This window comes from Phocoena phocoena, chromosome 19, assembly GCF_963924675.1.
Source record: "Phocoena phocoena chromosome 19, mPhoPho1.1, whole genome shotgun sequence".
In the NCBI taxonomy this organism is placed as follows: Eukaryota; Metazoa; Chordata; class Mammalia; order Artiodactyla; family Phocoenidae; genus Phocoena; species Phocoena phocoena.
The window spans coordinates 48,578,084-48,594,185 of record NC_089237.1 but is presented as its reverse complement, the minus strand read 5'-3'; the positions used below and the strand labels follow the sequence as shown (position 1 = coordinate 48,594,185).

The window sequence follows — 16,102 nt, the reverse complement described above, 5'->3', positions numbered from 1 at the left end:
TTGTGATGTTTACTGTATTGTAAAGCACCTCGATCATGTGATGGGTGCTCTATAAATCAATAAATGATGACTTAGAGGCTGTATCATGAGCTATTTTGGTTTCAGGATGCAGGTCTCCAAAGCAAGTTATGGGATTCTTTCTATATAAACAGCACATGATAGCAAAGGGTCCACAGGGGAATCTAGATAAAAAAATTTTAAAACCTTATTTAAAGAAGGAACCAGAGGGTAGGAAGCTCACTTTACTTCCAACCTGATATAATGGTCTTAAAATTTCCAGTACGCGGCCAACCACCATTCTTAATCAGAATTTTGTGCATGCTGATTTAGAACGTTATATAAAATAAAATGAGCACATGTTAGAGCATTATTTGGGATTTTGTCTTTGGCCTAGACTGGTTCTGCCATGAAGATAAGCCAAAAGGTGAAGAACCCAGTCTCAAACGACAACTGGAAGAGAACACAGGCACCATCTCAATCCCCACCTTCCCTCCTCTAAACAGATGGGCAAACTTGGCCCCAATACCTGCCCAGTACCACTCAGTAAGTTAGTGGCAAATGCAGCAGGAACTGAGTACTTTTTTCCCCCTTAACAATTTTTTTCCTTTTTCTGGAGGACTGCAAACTACAACAGGATTCAGGATGTGAATATTCAGCTTTTCACCCTGCATCCTTATATATAGTTTATATGGATTTACAGTGTTAGGTGTTGAAAGCTTGTCTGTCTTGATAGAAGTTGCCAGTGGTTTTAAGGCCTCTTCCTTACAAACTCTGAGAAAAGAACATGGAGCCTGATTTCTTAATCACAAGAAGAAAATCCTCCTTGAGAGCAGTTTGGGGAAAATGGGGGCTCATTTTTCAGGGTTTAATTTTTCTGAAAAATATATTTGAAATAAAACTATTATAGAAAGGTCTAGATGATGTCCCTAAACTTTAAATATCAGTTGTAAGCATAATCATCTACTCGAGGTATATAGCAAAAAAGTTTTATTCCCATGCTGTCCAATGCAAATGAACAGCTTTTGACTTTTGTCTACTGTGTGCAAGGCCGTAGGCTTTGAGGAAGGATCAGTTGGTTTTCTCCCTCCTTCTTGTAAAAGTTGGTAACACCTCACCAAATTAAAATTGTTCATTTTCTGGAGGACTGCAAACCCCAATGGGATTCAGGTATTTTTGATTGCTCAGTTTCAGATGGTGTAACCTGGCTGTCTCGGTAGGACTAGTCTTCTTTGTCTCTTGGAGTCTGCACACCCCACTGGGCTGCAGTGAAGGAGAAGGGAAGGGCTTTCAAAAAAGGCAGCCAGACACATCTTAGACATAGCTGCACAGAAAGTCATATATAAGGTACTTGGTTTTCCCTTGCCAGCAGTCTCCCTTAAGAACAAGTGCAGTATAATAGTACTGTGTGTGTGAGCACTGTGACCTCTCCTTTAACCCTCATAAGCACCAGTAATCAAGTTCCTATTTATTGAGCCTCCACTTTGTGGCAGGCTTGTGCTAGATGTGTTTCGTGAAGGATCTAGTCAAATTCTTACAAGGATCCTCATGCAGAATCAGGTTCAGATTAATTTCTCAAGACTGTACAGCAAGTAGGTTTCATGGCTGGGATTCAGTTTCATGACTTCCCTTACATACCGTGTGCCATTATTTCTTACCTCCGGGATATATTTTCCCAGGTCACGTAGAGACTGAGGTGTGTTGAGGCTTGTACTTGAACCCAATTCATTGGACTACCAGTCTAGTGATTCCCTCCCTATCCCCTTCCATCGTGATATGACACTACCTCCCCAGAAAGAGTCTGTTCCCCTATGCTCTTAAGGCAGGCAGCATTTTTCCCTTCATGTCCGGGACAACTTCATACAAAGTTCCTCTAAATCAGACAACAAAACATGAATTAGGTCTAAAATGAATCCTGTTTCGGTGCTCAGATTTCTCAGGTCATATCTAATATTGTAGCTCCGTCCAACCCTGTTGGGTACTGTAATTCACTGAGTACTGTAGATCCTTTATTTTACAGGGTGTATTAAGTAGTCCTATAGCTCAGGGATTTCAAGCCAGTAAGAGTCTACTCAGAAGACAAGGGCCCAGAGATAGGGTTATATTACAGACAGTGCTAAGAAGAGTGCTTTCACCCCTGCTAGAGGGCTTCTTGTGATGAGGAGGTAGTGAAGCTCTTGAGTTGATTAAATCCCTTAAGATGAGTTCTTGTTTCACTGTGGGCATCTAGGCCAAGCAAACTGAAAGGGCACATTTATTTACTGCTACATGTGTGCTGCTCTAAGGGAGAGGGTCCCTGGTTTTCATCAGATTCTCCAAGGTCATGATCCCCCAAGTTATTAAGAGCCATGGATTCTAGTCCAACTCCCTCTTGAAACCGATGGAGAATCTGAGATGGTAGCATAGATCGTGCAGGGACTTGACCATGATCGACACAACAAATCAGTTGCAGAGGCAAATCTGAACCCAGTTCCCCTGACTCCCGGTATAGCTCACAGCAACAGCTCATCAGACATTTTGAGGGCTTACCTGGTGGCGCAGAGGTTAAGAACCCACCTGCCAATGCAGGGGCCACGGATTCGAGCCCTGGTCTGGGGAGATCCCACATGTCATGGAGCAACTAAGTCTGTGCACCACAACTACTGAGCCTGTGCTCTGGAGCCTGCGAGCCACAACTATTGAGCCCGCGTGCCACAACTACTGAAGCCCGCGTGCCACAACTACTGAAGCCCGCGCACCTAGAGCCCGTGCTCCACAATAAGAGAAGTCACCACAGTGAGAAGCCCGTGCACCGCAACGAAGAGTAGCCCCTGCTCACCGCAACTGAGAAAGCGCGCGCACAGCAACGAAGACCCAATGCAACTAAAAATGAATAATAATTAATTTAAAAAGAATGTATTAAAAAGAAAAACATTTTGAGCACCTGCTGTATGCCAGACACTAGGCTGGTGCTGGTGAAGAGGCAAAGATAAGTCATATGATGCAAAAACAGACATCAGCTATGACAGGACTTCTTGATCACATTTATGTTATGACCCAGGAAATACTTGTAGGGCACTCTGAGATAAAACAGATGAGGCTGCCTGTGGCCAGAGGAGACTGTCTTGCCTGGCTACCCTCGTGGCCCCAAGGGCTCACCATTTAGCACACCTATAAACCATTCTTGACAGGGAAGCTTTGAGCCATGACACCTCCATTGAGCCTGGCAAATGCTCTCCTGCCCTCTAAGCTCTGCTTGCTCGATGCAGCTGCTGTACGCACCTCCCTGCCCACACCGCTTCCACATCTTTAGTCTCTTGCCACAACTGGAATGCTATTTCCCTGAGCACACCACCATTCTTAAACATTTCAATACCCTCTCCCCTTTCATCTCCCAGGTGTCCCTCCCTCAGAATTCCTCCTCCTTCCTCAACATTTTAACCCCATGATTATGTTTACCATGATCTAAACTCCAAATTCCTTCTCCACTCCACCTCACTACCCACTAAATGGTTAACCTTGGCAGCACCTAAAATTTCTCCACTTTCAAATCCTCCCCCTTTTCTGTTCTGACACCCTCATCCTGTTCTCAGATCCTTCCTTCAACCTGTCATCTCTCATTCTTGGCTCTTCTCCAGGGCCACCACTTCCCCCTCAGTCCTTAACTGTGGATGCTTCTAGGAATGGGTGCAATCCACATTCTTTTGATTGTCCTTTGAGTAAAAATCTGTTTTGACAGGTTTCACACTATTCGGTTATATTACTCGTTAGCCTTCCTTTTTGCTATTAGTCATCCCCACATTGACTAAAGATTTTAGCACCTGGTTTATGGTCTCCTACCTTCTCTACCTCTGAATTCCAATATCTGATTTTTCTAGCTTCTCACCTCCACTTCAGCTACCATATTCCATGACTCTGTCCTGGAGTTTATTGTCTCCTAGTACTGTTTAACTTATGAACTTCAGTTTGCCACCCTAACACAGGGCTCTCACAACCTTGTTCACACTGCATTGGTCTTCAATATTATAGAGACCTGCAGTTTTATGACTCGTACATCAGCCTCTACCCAGCCTGCACCAGAGTTATATTCTCACAGCACTCTCAATTTCTTTCTGGCAATGAATCCCAAGCCCTGCGCAAATGCTACAATCCATATTCTCTGCTTCTGCAGCCAGGTGGCTGAGTTCTGCTAGAAAAAAGTGACCCATCCACACACTCAGAAGACACGTGCAACCAGGCCTTCCAAATTCAGATTCCTCTCCCAAATTTTCTTCACTCTTTTGGTCCCCTTGCCTATGAACTTCAACCATAAAAATGATGTCACCAAGCAATCTCTCTGATATCTCTTACCTCCACATCCATCTGCATGCACGTTCTTGTTTCCTAATGTTTTAGTAGAAAACAAGTGACTTGCCTGTAGTCTACAGTTAATCCCTTCCCCTAAATTTCCTTCTGCATTCGCCTGCAGGGCATCCCGCCTCCCCAGGCTAGTGAACCTTCATTAGCCTTTCTCTCGCCTTTGGCGCTTTTCTTTCAGCCTCTCACATCTTTACAAACAAACCTAGAAACCACGAAAACCCCTTTCTCGACCCTCTCGTGGCCACATTTTCCCAAAGAGTAGTCAATGCTCGCTGCGTCCATCCTTTTCAGTCCCCTGCCTAGGGCGTGTAATATGATAGAGCCCAGTCAGTGCTTGATAAGTCCAGAGCCTCGAAAGTATAGGTGAAGAGAGCTAGGCTCTCTGTTCCTCCCGCGTCCAGCTACTCACACTTTCATTCACTGCTCTTACCTAGTCTCGATCCCTCCCTCTCGGTGGCCCCCATGACTCTCGCGAGACTTGGGCACCTTCGTTACGCACCGCCCAAGCTGAGCGGCGCACTTCTCGCGAGGCTGAGGCAGGGCTGGGCCCGACATGGCGGAAGGTAAGGTTTCTGTGGAGCAGCGCGGGAAGGCGCGGAGCTGTGGGGGCGCTGCTGGCTGGGCGAAGCCGCTCTGTGAGGGAACGGCCGGGTGTGTTCGCTTGGGGCACAGCGGGTCTCGCGAGCCTTCCTCTCTCGCCTCTGCCGCGCGCCTCGGGCCGGGGTACTGAGCGCTATTCCTATGGCAACGCCCCTCCCGGCGTCCCCGACCCCGCGGGACCTTGGCAGGGTGCCGGGCCGGTCGTGAGGTCCCGTACCAGCACTGAGTGCAGCCTCGGGGATCCCGAGGGCCGCCGGGGAGGCTCCTTTGATTACCGGCGGTGCTGGGACGGCGGGGGACGTAACCCTTCTCCTTAGGAAATCGAAACTGCTGTCCTGGCAGGTCCCGCATCCGGAAGGGGTACATCCCTCCCCTGCGAAAGAGCTTAGGACTCTTCCCAGGGTGAGGGGTGGGGGTGAGCCAGGGCTGTCACGGGCCAACGAGCCAAACAGGAGGGGGCTATAGGCTCTGGGCTCCCCAGCAGCCTCGGGATTCGGAGCGGCTGGGATTCTTTCCCCAGATTGAGAGATTTGGACGGGAGGAGAGGGTTTGCTTGGTAGGGGAGTTGGCCAAGGTCACGCTGCTCTTAAGAGATGTGCTAAACCAGACCTCGACTCCTTTGCCTCTCAGTCCTGTCTTTACCCGCTTTTCTGGCGCTTTCTTTGTGCCCCTGCAGGTGAAGGCAATTTGGCCTCTCGGATTGAGCCGCCCTTAACGTAGCAATATTAGAAGCCTTCATTGTCAGAGCCTTGTTGTACAGGTGGCGGGAAAGGAGACCCAGAGATGGGAGTTACCTGCCAGGGACCCTAGAGTGAAGCTGTCGGACCTGACTAGTGTGCTTCTCCTGTTTACCCCATTACTGGAGGAAAATACTGCTTATTTGACTTAATGTTTATTGAGTGACTGCACTGTGCTGGTCCTCCACCTGTCCGATTGGTTTTGAGCTAAGCTTTGTCTGAACCTATCTTTGCTTGGATCTTACTTTTGGGCAGCACCTGACAGTTTGCAGGCTTTTCTCATTTGGATTAGACTTGGCAACAACCTTGTGAAGGAGGTCCGGCATGGGTGTTACTTGCACTTTATAGATAAAGGAATTGAGGCCGAGTTCTAGAGATATCCGGGGCAGGCACCCACTTTTTGTCTGCTCTTTCTACCATGTTAGACAATTCCCTGAGGGGGAAACATCAGATAAATATTGTATGAAAGCAGAGGAGGATCAAAAGGAACCGAAGAAAGCTGAGGTATCCCCTGAAGCTAGTTTTTGGATGAGTCACAGAATGTTGATTAAGATTTTTTAACACAGTGGGTAGCCAGTGAAAATGGAGCTTGTTGCCCAGAGCAGTGAGTTGGGGTGGAAAGGTTCAGGAAGGCTTTATGTGAGGTGACGGGTACTCCAGCGCTTTGACACCAGTTAGGGAAGTTAAGGAATGTTTGGGGAGTACATTACCAAGATTGAAATTGTAGAAGGCAGTTGGTTTTTCATTCAGCAGTTTTACTGAGCACCTGCTCTGCCTCGCAGTTGGGTTCCAGCCTGAAGAGCTCCTACTGGCTGAAAATGCTGATTGTTATCCTGCAAGTGCCTTGAGATTTGTGTTAGGATAACCTTGAGAGACATGCAGCTGGTGGAGAACACACCTTAAAACATCCTTTCAGGGTTAAATTGGCAAGGGAGTACAGACAGGTAAGCACAGTCAGGAGGTTCTGACTCGACAGTTTTTATTTTACTTTTTTTGTGTGTGTTCCAGTTTCCTAGCCTGTGTTCTGACTTAAGCTTTTTGGAAACAGTGTCACAGACTTTGGGAAGAATTGAGTGGAGCATCCTAGTCCAGTTACCTCGTTAAACTGAAACTGCTTGTTATGCCCAGGAAGGCAAGGTTATCTAAACAGTGTTTTGCGGGGGTGTTACGCGACATGTACTTTAAAAAGAATTTATGGGAGCTGGCTATGCTTGTTCAGAAATACTCATTTAAATATAAACAAATAGCAAAACTCTGTGTCATATAACAATTGGATGATCTGTAAGCACGCTCTGTGGGAATTTCCCTGATAATGGTCTTCGTTAGGTGGTGTGAGTGTGAGAATGTGGGAAATTGCGCTTAGGAATAGTAAATAGAACCTGCAGGGACTGAGTTATACAGTAACTTCTTAATGCGACTCGTTTAGAAACCAAGCTTCTTTCTTTCCTTGCATCCATGGGTATTGGTTTGACCATATATATTTAGCTAAAGTCTTTCCTAAAATTAGTTGCCATTTCCACTCTACATCTCTGTAGCTGTCCTTCATCTCAGCCTCCTTCATCACTCGAACAAGTCCCTCCAACTTGGTCTTTCTGCTTTTACTTTTTCTCCTTGATTTTGCTTCCCCACAGCCTGTTTTTACAGTTTCCAGTGTTCCTTTTAAAGCATAAATCAGATCATGTCTCTCCCACTCTTTGCAATACACCTACCCTTCCACACGCTCTCCCCATTCCCCGTGGCTCTCCATGATTTTATATATATTTTATATCTTATATGCATTTGGAATATATTTTTCCGAAGCCTTCCAGTGATCTTTACAGGCCAACAGGATCTGGCTGCTGGTTAACAGTGATACTTTATTTCTTCTCCTTCACAAAGCTCTTGCACACTAACTTCCTTGCTGTTCTTTGTATTGTACATTCCCAACACACTCCTACCTCTATATCTTTGTCTTGCAGTTTCCTTGGCCTGGAACAGTCTTCCTCAGTTTCTCCACACAGCTAATCAACTTCTATTCACTCAGGTGTCTGTTCAGTTCTTACCTCTTTAGAGATCGTCCCTAGGTTTTGTTTTTTAATTCCCTTACTGGAATATAACCCCCATGAGGGCAGAGACTTTTCCTGTTTTGTTCACTGCTGTATCTTCCAACTTAGAATCGTGCCTGTGGTTGAAGGAGTGGATGAATTATTGAGCATCATTTACCAGACATCAAGAAAAGTTGCCAGGAATTGCCTGGCGGTCCAGTGGTTAGGACTCCTCGCTTTCACTGCTGAGGGCACAGGTTCAGTCCCTGGTTGGGGAACTAAGATCCTGCAAGCGGTGTGGCCAAAATAAATAAAAAAATAAATAAAATTAAAAAAAAAAAAAGAAAGTTGCCTGGATACATCCTTGGTCTCTTGTCAAGTACGCTGGCTGGTCCAGCTTTTAAGAAAGAAAGTTGCCTGGATACATCCTTAGTCTCTTGTCAAGTAAGCTGGCTGGTCCAACTTTTAATGTGCTCTGAATAACATCAGCCTGCTGGGAACTGCCTAACCTACTTTTCATCCAGCCCAGTTTAGTCTTAGCAATTTAAGCATGCTTAAGAGCTCAGTCTCTGCAGGCAGACATGGGTTTGAATCCTAGTTTTACTAAGCTGTGATCACAGGCAAGCCAATTAATTGCTCTCAGTCTCCTCAACTTTTAAAGGGGGATAATCACTATCTCAAAAGAAATAGTGTATCATACAGTGTACCTACCATGCAGTCTGTCTCTTAGTCTCATCTTTTTTTAAAAAAGATATTTATTATTTATTTATTTGGCTGCGCCAGGTCTTAGTTGCGGCATGCGGGATTTTTTTAAGTTTATTTTATTTTATTTTATTTTGGCTGCATTGGGTCTTCGTTGCTGTGTGGGCTTTCTCTAGTTGCGGTGAGTGGGGGCTACTCTTCCTTGTGGTGCACGGGCTTCTCATTGTGGTGGCTTCTCTTGTTGCAGAGCATGGGCTCTAGGGTGTAGGCTCAGTAGTTGTGGCACATGGGCTCAGTACTTGTGGCTCACCGGCTCTAGAGCGCAGGTTTGGTAGTTGTGGCACACGGGCTTAGTTGTCCCGTGGCATGTGGGATCTTCCTGGACCAGGGCTCAAACCCGTGTTCCCTGCGTTGGCAGGCGGATTCTTAACCACTGCAGCACCAGAGAAGCCCCATGTGGGATTTTTTAGCTGCGGCATGTGGAATCTATTTCCCTGACCAGGGATCGAACCCGGGCTCCCTGCATTGGGAACGTGGAGTATTAGCCACTGGACCACCACGGAAGTCCCCCTCTCTTAGTCTCCTCTTAAACCACTCTCCCCTCAATAAAATAAAAGTGAAAATTGGGAAAAAATGTGACTTGTTAAACAGAAAAATGATCATGGACTTTTATAAGCTTACTGGAATTTGGTCAGGAAAATACTTTTGACAACAATTCAAGTAACAAGGTGAAGACATTCTGTATTCTGGACAATCCCTGGCCACTACAGTAGCCATTAGCTACATATGGCTTCTTAAATTTAATTAAAATTAAATAAAATTTAAAATTCAGTTCCTTAGTCATGCTAGCCTCATTCCAGGTGTTCAATAACCGTGTGGTTAGCGGCTCCCATATTAGCAGACAGCACAGATGAATAGAACACTTGCATCATTCCAGAAGGTGCTGTTGGACAGCAGTGTTCCAGAAAATGCTTGGTATAGGCTGGTAGAAACAGGGAAAGGAGAAATTTTGCTCCTTCCAGTTTGAAAGTTTATCTCTTCATTTATTATTTTATTCACTCATCAGATGTCCCAGTCTGTTCATAATTATGTATTGTCTGGTGACCCCTCAAGCAGTATCTCTCTATATACCATTCCTTTCTTTTCTCTATCTTCCATTCTTTCATTTCTGTCACCAGCAGAGGCTGTTAGCTTTCTCCTTGAGGATATATATATATTTTTTTAAAACAAAGAAACAAAGTTTATCCAGTCACTGCAGTGACTGTGGATGTGCCAGAGTAGAGCTACTGAATCATGCTAGGATATGTGGGCTTCAGTCACCGGCAAGGTGAGTTGCTGTAGTTGGGACATTATCATGATTTACAGACATGCCCAACAAAATGAGAAACTGTGTCCTCAGGCTCTCTTGTTAAATCTGAGTAGGCCAGGGACCTACAGTATTTATTGAACTCCACCTACTAATGCACTGTAGGGTGGAGGATGGGATGAGCATGGAGTGGGGGTGGAGGGAGAGGTAGTCAGTGGTTAAAAAAAGAAGAGCCAGACCTAGAGCCTCTTCACAGAGAACACTGCAGTCCAGGAGGGGAGACGAAAGCATGTGTGTTAGAAACTGCGTTGTAGGGACTTCCCTGGTGGCACAGTGGTTAAGAATCTGCCTGCCATTGCAGGGGACACGGGTTTGAGCCCTGGTCCGGGAAGATCCTACATACCGTGGAGCAACTAGGCCCGTGCTCCACAACTACTGAGCCTGCGCTCTAGAGCCCATGAACCACGACTGCTGAGCCCACGTGCCACAACTACTGAAGCCCACATGCCTAGAGCCCGTGCTCCGCAACAAGAGAAGCCACCGCAATGAGAAGCCCGCGCACCGCAACGAAGAGTAGCCCCTGCTCACCACAACTAGAGAAAGACCGCGCACAACGACGAAGACCCAATGCAGCCAAAAATAAATAAATTAATTTAGAAAAAAAGAAAAAGAAACTGCATTGTAGGGTGGAAGGTGAAAAATGCTTAGGAGTTACTTTGAAAATTCAGAGATGTTTTAGGGAAGTGGGGAGTATGTTTTGGGTGTCAGGGGAGGCCTTTGCTGCAGGAGTTAAGCTGGGCTTATCTGGGCTGGACTTTGGAAAAATAGGCCGCTTTTGGACATGGGGAGATGTGGGTGGGAGGAGGTCAGTATTCTCAGAAGAAATATCAATAGCAGGATGTGAGGTTGGAAAAGTATGTTAAGGGCTAGATTATGAAGGGATTGGTTAAACATTTGCATTTTGCTCTGTGGACCGTGGGGTGAGGCTACTGAAAGGTATCGGCCAAGGTAGTGACGTGACTAGAATTGTCTGAGGCCTGTTGAAAAGGCTATATAATGTAGAGGATGGATTTGGGAGAGAACGAGGGAGGGAGGCTGGAGTGGGTGCCGTAGCAATTGAAGGTGAGTCCTTGGGTAAGGGGCATTGGGGTTGGTGAGGACTGCTGTGAGAGATACTCACTATAGACAGCATAAAAGACAGGACTCTGGAAACCTGTTTGCATGTTGACAAGAGGGCGATATCAAAGATGACCCAAGGGTTCTAGGCCTGGGTGACTCAGATAATGGCTGGGCTGTTGACAGGAAGAAGAGGAACAGATTTGAGAACAAATATCTTGACCTCAGGTGTGGACAGATTTTGCCATGACCAATATACCTTTAGGTGGTTATGTCTTAGCAGGCAGTTGGAAGCATTTCCAGTCAGACTGGCATTTGTGTGAAAATTAGCTAGTGAGCTAATATTTGTTGAGTATCTCCTGTGAAGCCAGCCCTATCTGTGATCAGTGCTACACAGAGTGAGGTTTTTTCTTTTTTTTTAATACTGTGCTTTTTAAAAAAAATAGTATTTAGGCTGCACCAGGTCTTAGTTGCAGCATGTGGACTTTAGTTGCAGCATGTGGACTTCTTCGTTGTGGCATGTGAACTTATAGTTGCGGCCTTCATGCAGGATCTAGTTCCCTGGCCAGGGATCAAACCCGGGCCCCCTGCATTGGGAGTGCGCAGGCTTACCCACTGGACCACCAAGGGAAGTCCCCAGAGTGAGGTCTTGAAAAACATATTAAGTCACGCCACTGACTTGCAGACAAGTCTTAACAGAGTTGAATCACAATCAGGAAAAATGTATTTCATTTCTATTAAGTACAAGCAACTATTGCTAGGGATGACAAAGTGAGCAACACACAGTTGCAGCCTTGATGGAAGTGGAACCGAGAGGGGAAGGCAAAGTTTCTCATAATAACATGCATATTGTGCTTTATAGTTTAGTAACTTTTCTCTTTTGCATTGATGCTTAGTGGCACTACCGTCCAGCCGAACTCAAGTCCATAACCTAGTAATCATCCCTGACTTCCCCCTAAGTCTGTAGTCAGTCACCAAATCCTGTGACTCTTACAAAGCTCTCACATACGTTCTTTCCTTTCTGCTGTCATTCTGGTAGTTCATGCTAGTGGCTCTCAACCTGGAGAACCCGGCATATTAGAATCACCTGGGGAGTTTTTAAAAACTCAGATTTTTGCATCACTCAGCTTCAGTGAAGATCAGTATATCCCCCAAAACATTTTTTTCAAACTGAGCCAGTATTGAATAAAAGAGGGTTTTACTGAATCTTTTTTTTTTTTTTGCGGTACGCGGACCTCTCACTGTTGCGGCCTCTCCCGTTGCGGAGCACAGGCTCCGGACGTGCGGGCTCAGCGGCCATGGCTCACGGGCCCAGCCGCTCCGTGGCATGTGGGATCCTCCCGGACCGGGGCACGAACCCGTATCCCCTGCATCGGCAGGCTGACTCTCAACCACTGCGCCACCAGGGAAGCCCTACTGAATCATTTTTTAAACAAATATAACACACATATACATAAATAAAATAAGGTCATCTTTCCTAAGAAGTCCTGAGTACTTGGTTTTATTTGTAAACTGGGGTAAAAGGATTTTTTTAAAGCAAACTTCTGTTAAATAATGGCTTTTGGATGTTGTCAATGCATTTGAGTTATGACAGAATTGCAAGACTTTTTAACGTGTGAAAAGTCAAAATGTGAAATGTCTCTTAGCACCATTATGTTTTCAGTAATATCCAAACTTTGTGTGAACTGGGAGGTTACAGACTGGCAGGGGTATCTTAGTGTTCCTTTGTAATCTCCTCCCGATGGTATTGCTGTCTTCTTTCCCCTTCACTTCCTCTTTTTTTTTTTTTTTTTGGTCTAGCTGTGCAGCTTGCGGGATCTCAGTTCCCTGACCAGGGATTGAACCTTTGCCACGGCAGTGAAAGCCCGGAATCCTAACCACTAGGCTGCCAGGAATTCCTTCCCTTCCTTTTTTCATTAGGGTATTTTGTGAACTTGAATTCTGAACAGTAAATGTATCCACTTATTTCTTATTCTCCATTACACAATTTTCCCATAGTTAGCACTCTTGGTTAGTGAATATTCAGTAATCCCAGTGAAAGAAAAATGACATCTTTAGTGTGACAGGTTTAGGAAAGTAGTAGTGGTAGTAATTCATCACCTGTGAGGAGCTTATCTTTTCTGGTGCCAACAAAGAAGATAGTATTTTCTGGGACTTTGATACATGCTTTAATGAAATATTGTTAGTGGAAGACTCTAATATATGTCTGAAACAAAAATTATTCTTGTAGTTCTCAAAATGAAATGTTATCACAGCTTTTTTTTTTTTTTTTTTTTTTGCGGTACGCGGTCCTCTCACTGTTGTGGCCTCTCCCATTGTGGAGCACAGGCTCCGGACGCGCAGGCTCAGTGGCCATGGCTCATGGGCCCAGCCGCTCTGCGGCATGTGGGATCATCCCAGACCGGGGCACGAACCCGTGTCCCCTGCATTGGCAGGCGGACTCTCAACCACTGCGCCACAAGGGAAGCCCTTTATCACAGCTTTTACGATCATTTTTTTTTTATCTAATGGACATAGTTGAAGCAGAGTAGGGAGAAAGTCGGTAATTAAAGGATTATACAAAAGAACACTAATTCACTGCTAAAATTGGGACTAGAAAGTACGAACTACAGAAGTGTAGAGAAAGGAAATATCAGGGTTTTGTTAATCTAAAAAGGTTTAATGAATACAGTGTGGGTTAGTATTGGAGTAGGCAGAGGGGAGTAGAAATCACATTTAAGGTAGGGAATGGAAACAACATTTAATTTCTAAATCAGTGAATTAATAATAAATACGTGTTTGATGTCCTGACATTAGAGCTGAAAATAGGTAGCATGGTACAGTGGAATGAGCATGGGCTTTGGCTTAAGATCTTAAATCATGATCTAGAACATTTTTATAATCTTAAAAAATTTCCTTGAACTCCTTTGCATTCATTCAATCCCATTCCCTTGACCTCTGGCAACCACTGATCTGCTTTCTACCACAAAGCCTAAACTATTTACTATCTGGCCCCTCACAGAAAAAGTTTGCCGACTCCTGACCTAGAAGGAAGAGTCTTATAAGGATCATTGTGGCTTCCTTTTCTGACTGTCCCATGACTTGCTGATTAAAAAAAATATATATATATATATATATATATATATATATATATATATATATATATTGCATTTGATGTTGGTCTCTTCTTTAGGCTATTAATAGTGAATGTAGATTTTTTTTGTCTCAGGCATCTTTGGTTAGGTCAAGAGTGATGAATTATAGAGAGCTCATCAAAATGTCTCACCTCCAACTGCTTGGTGAAGAGCAAATGGGTATTTGTTTGGAAAGAAACATGATTGAATTATAATGCAAGTGCTGACATTCTTCACCGATACTTAGCATAGCTCTTTCGGCAAAACTGTCGGTTTATCTATTATTTAAATTTCTAGGCTTATTTTTCAAAAGGAAAGTTGGAGGAAGAGAAAGAAGAAGCCACAGCTGAAAACTAGTCACTTGATAAAGAAGTGGTAGTAAACCTTTAAACTAGACACTGTTCTAAATAATTTAATCTATCTTAACTCAATTACTCCTCGATAGCACTCTGAGACACCATTATTATTGCCACTTTCCACCTGTGAAAATCGAAGCACAGAGAAGAGTAAGTGACTTGCCAAGGTCACACAGCTAGTAATGGGCAGGCCAGGGTTTCAGGCCAGTCAACTGAGGCTCCAGAGTACACTCTTTTTTTTTTTTTTTTGGCCGCTCAGCATGTGGGATCTTAGTTCACCGACCAGGGATTGAACCCATGTCCCCTGCAGTGGAAGCACGGATTCTTTTTTTTTTTTTTTTTTGCGGTACGCGGGCCTCTCACTGCTGTGGCCTCTCCCGTTGAGGAACACAGGCTCCAGACGCGCAGGCTCAGCGGCCAAGGCTCACGGGCCCAGCCGCTCCGCGGCATGTGTGATCTTCACGGACTGGGGCACGAACCCATGTCCCCTGCATCGGCAGGCAGACTCTCAACCACTGCGCCACCAGGGAAGTCCCAGAGTACACTCTCTTAAGGACTGTATCGTGTTGCCTTTCTAAGAATTGTAATAATTAACATTTATTGACCACTTACTGCAAGGCAGATAATCTTCTAAGGTCTTTGTATGTATTAGAATGTTTAATGTTTACAACATACTTAACATATGAGGAGAAGGAGGCCTTTGCCTGAAGTGTCACAACTAGGAAGTGCTGGGCCTGGGATCTGATCCCAGTCAGTCTACCTCCAGAGCCTGTGCTCCTCACCACTGTACTGTGCTGTAGATTCTCTCTCCATTATTGCTCAGGATGGTAATTGTATACTTTTTCCTATAAGAACTCTACAGCTTGGTGGTACTTCAAGGACACATTTGTATTGCTATTTGCAAGCAGACGCATTGCTCACAGAATAATATCTCAGCCTTGGGTGCTCTCTCCATTATACGGTGAAATGGTGTGGCAGTTGCAATACCACTGTTAGGTGCACCTGGGATCAGGGTTTCCTCCTACAAAAGATGCTAGGCGGGGAGCATCTCTGATTTCATGAATGAGAGCCCTATATCCTAAAGCCCTCCTTTCATCTTGCCTCTTCTCTTTGTAATTTATATAACCCTTGTAATTTATGTCTTGTGTTGTTAGGGAACTGTTGACTGAAACAACAATGTCAGGGTCGAGGTTGCAGGTAGAAATTTGTGTCAGTAATTCTGGAGAGAGACTAGGGTTATTGCTGTAGATTTTGGATTTACGTGTGTATAACTGATAGCCAAAGAAATTTACAAGGATTCCTTGAGAAGGTGTTTGAAACAGAACTTTTATGATCTTTTCTTTAAGGGTTAAAGGAGTTAGTAACTTTCTACTCTTGAAGGCAAATGTCCTCATAATTCCCCCACATGAATCAGTATCCAGATTCTTTGTGACTGTTAGCTTTGTTCTTTTCCCTCCTGTTTGTGAGTTCCTGTAGATACTACTTTGATTCTATATTTGGTACTCCTTTGGTGCTATCAATACATTATTTGTTTGGAAGAGGTGCAAATTAGACTGCCCTTTTAAAAAACTCTCAGAGAGGCAACTGCTGATCTACTATAATGCTTAGTTCATAGCAGGTGCTTCATAAATACTCGCAGAATGATAGTTTAAGTGAAATGGAAATGCAGAGTATTTACAGATGCTATAGTCTTGATGGATTGGAGCTCTTGAGCAAAAGGTTGGCTAGAATATGGTGTGATTGAAACCAGGGTTAAAGGATTCAGTTTGCTTCAGGGAAGAAAAATCTGCAGTCGACAGCCACAGGCTATACC

At 44.6% G+C, this 16,102-nt stretch overlaps 1 protein-coding gene across 1 annotated transcript in view; it reads left to right on the top strand.

The window, feature by feature from the left end:
* Positions 1-9,691: 9,691 nt before the first annotated feature.
* The window catches only part of ANKFY1 (ankyrin repeat and FYVE domain containing 1), a 67,922-nt gene continuing 61,511 nt past the window's right edge, over positions 9,692-16,102 (top strand). Inside the window, exon 1 of the mRNA XM_065898047.1 lies at positions 9,692-9,725. Coding sequence (XP_065754119.1) covers positions 9,692-9,725 — 34 coding nt within the window. The remainder of the gene's footprint in view (positions 9,726-16,102) is intronic.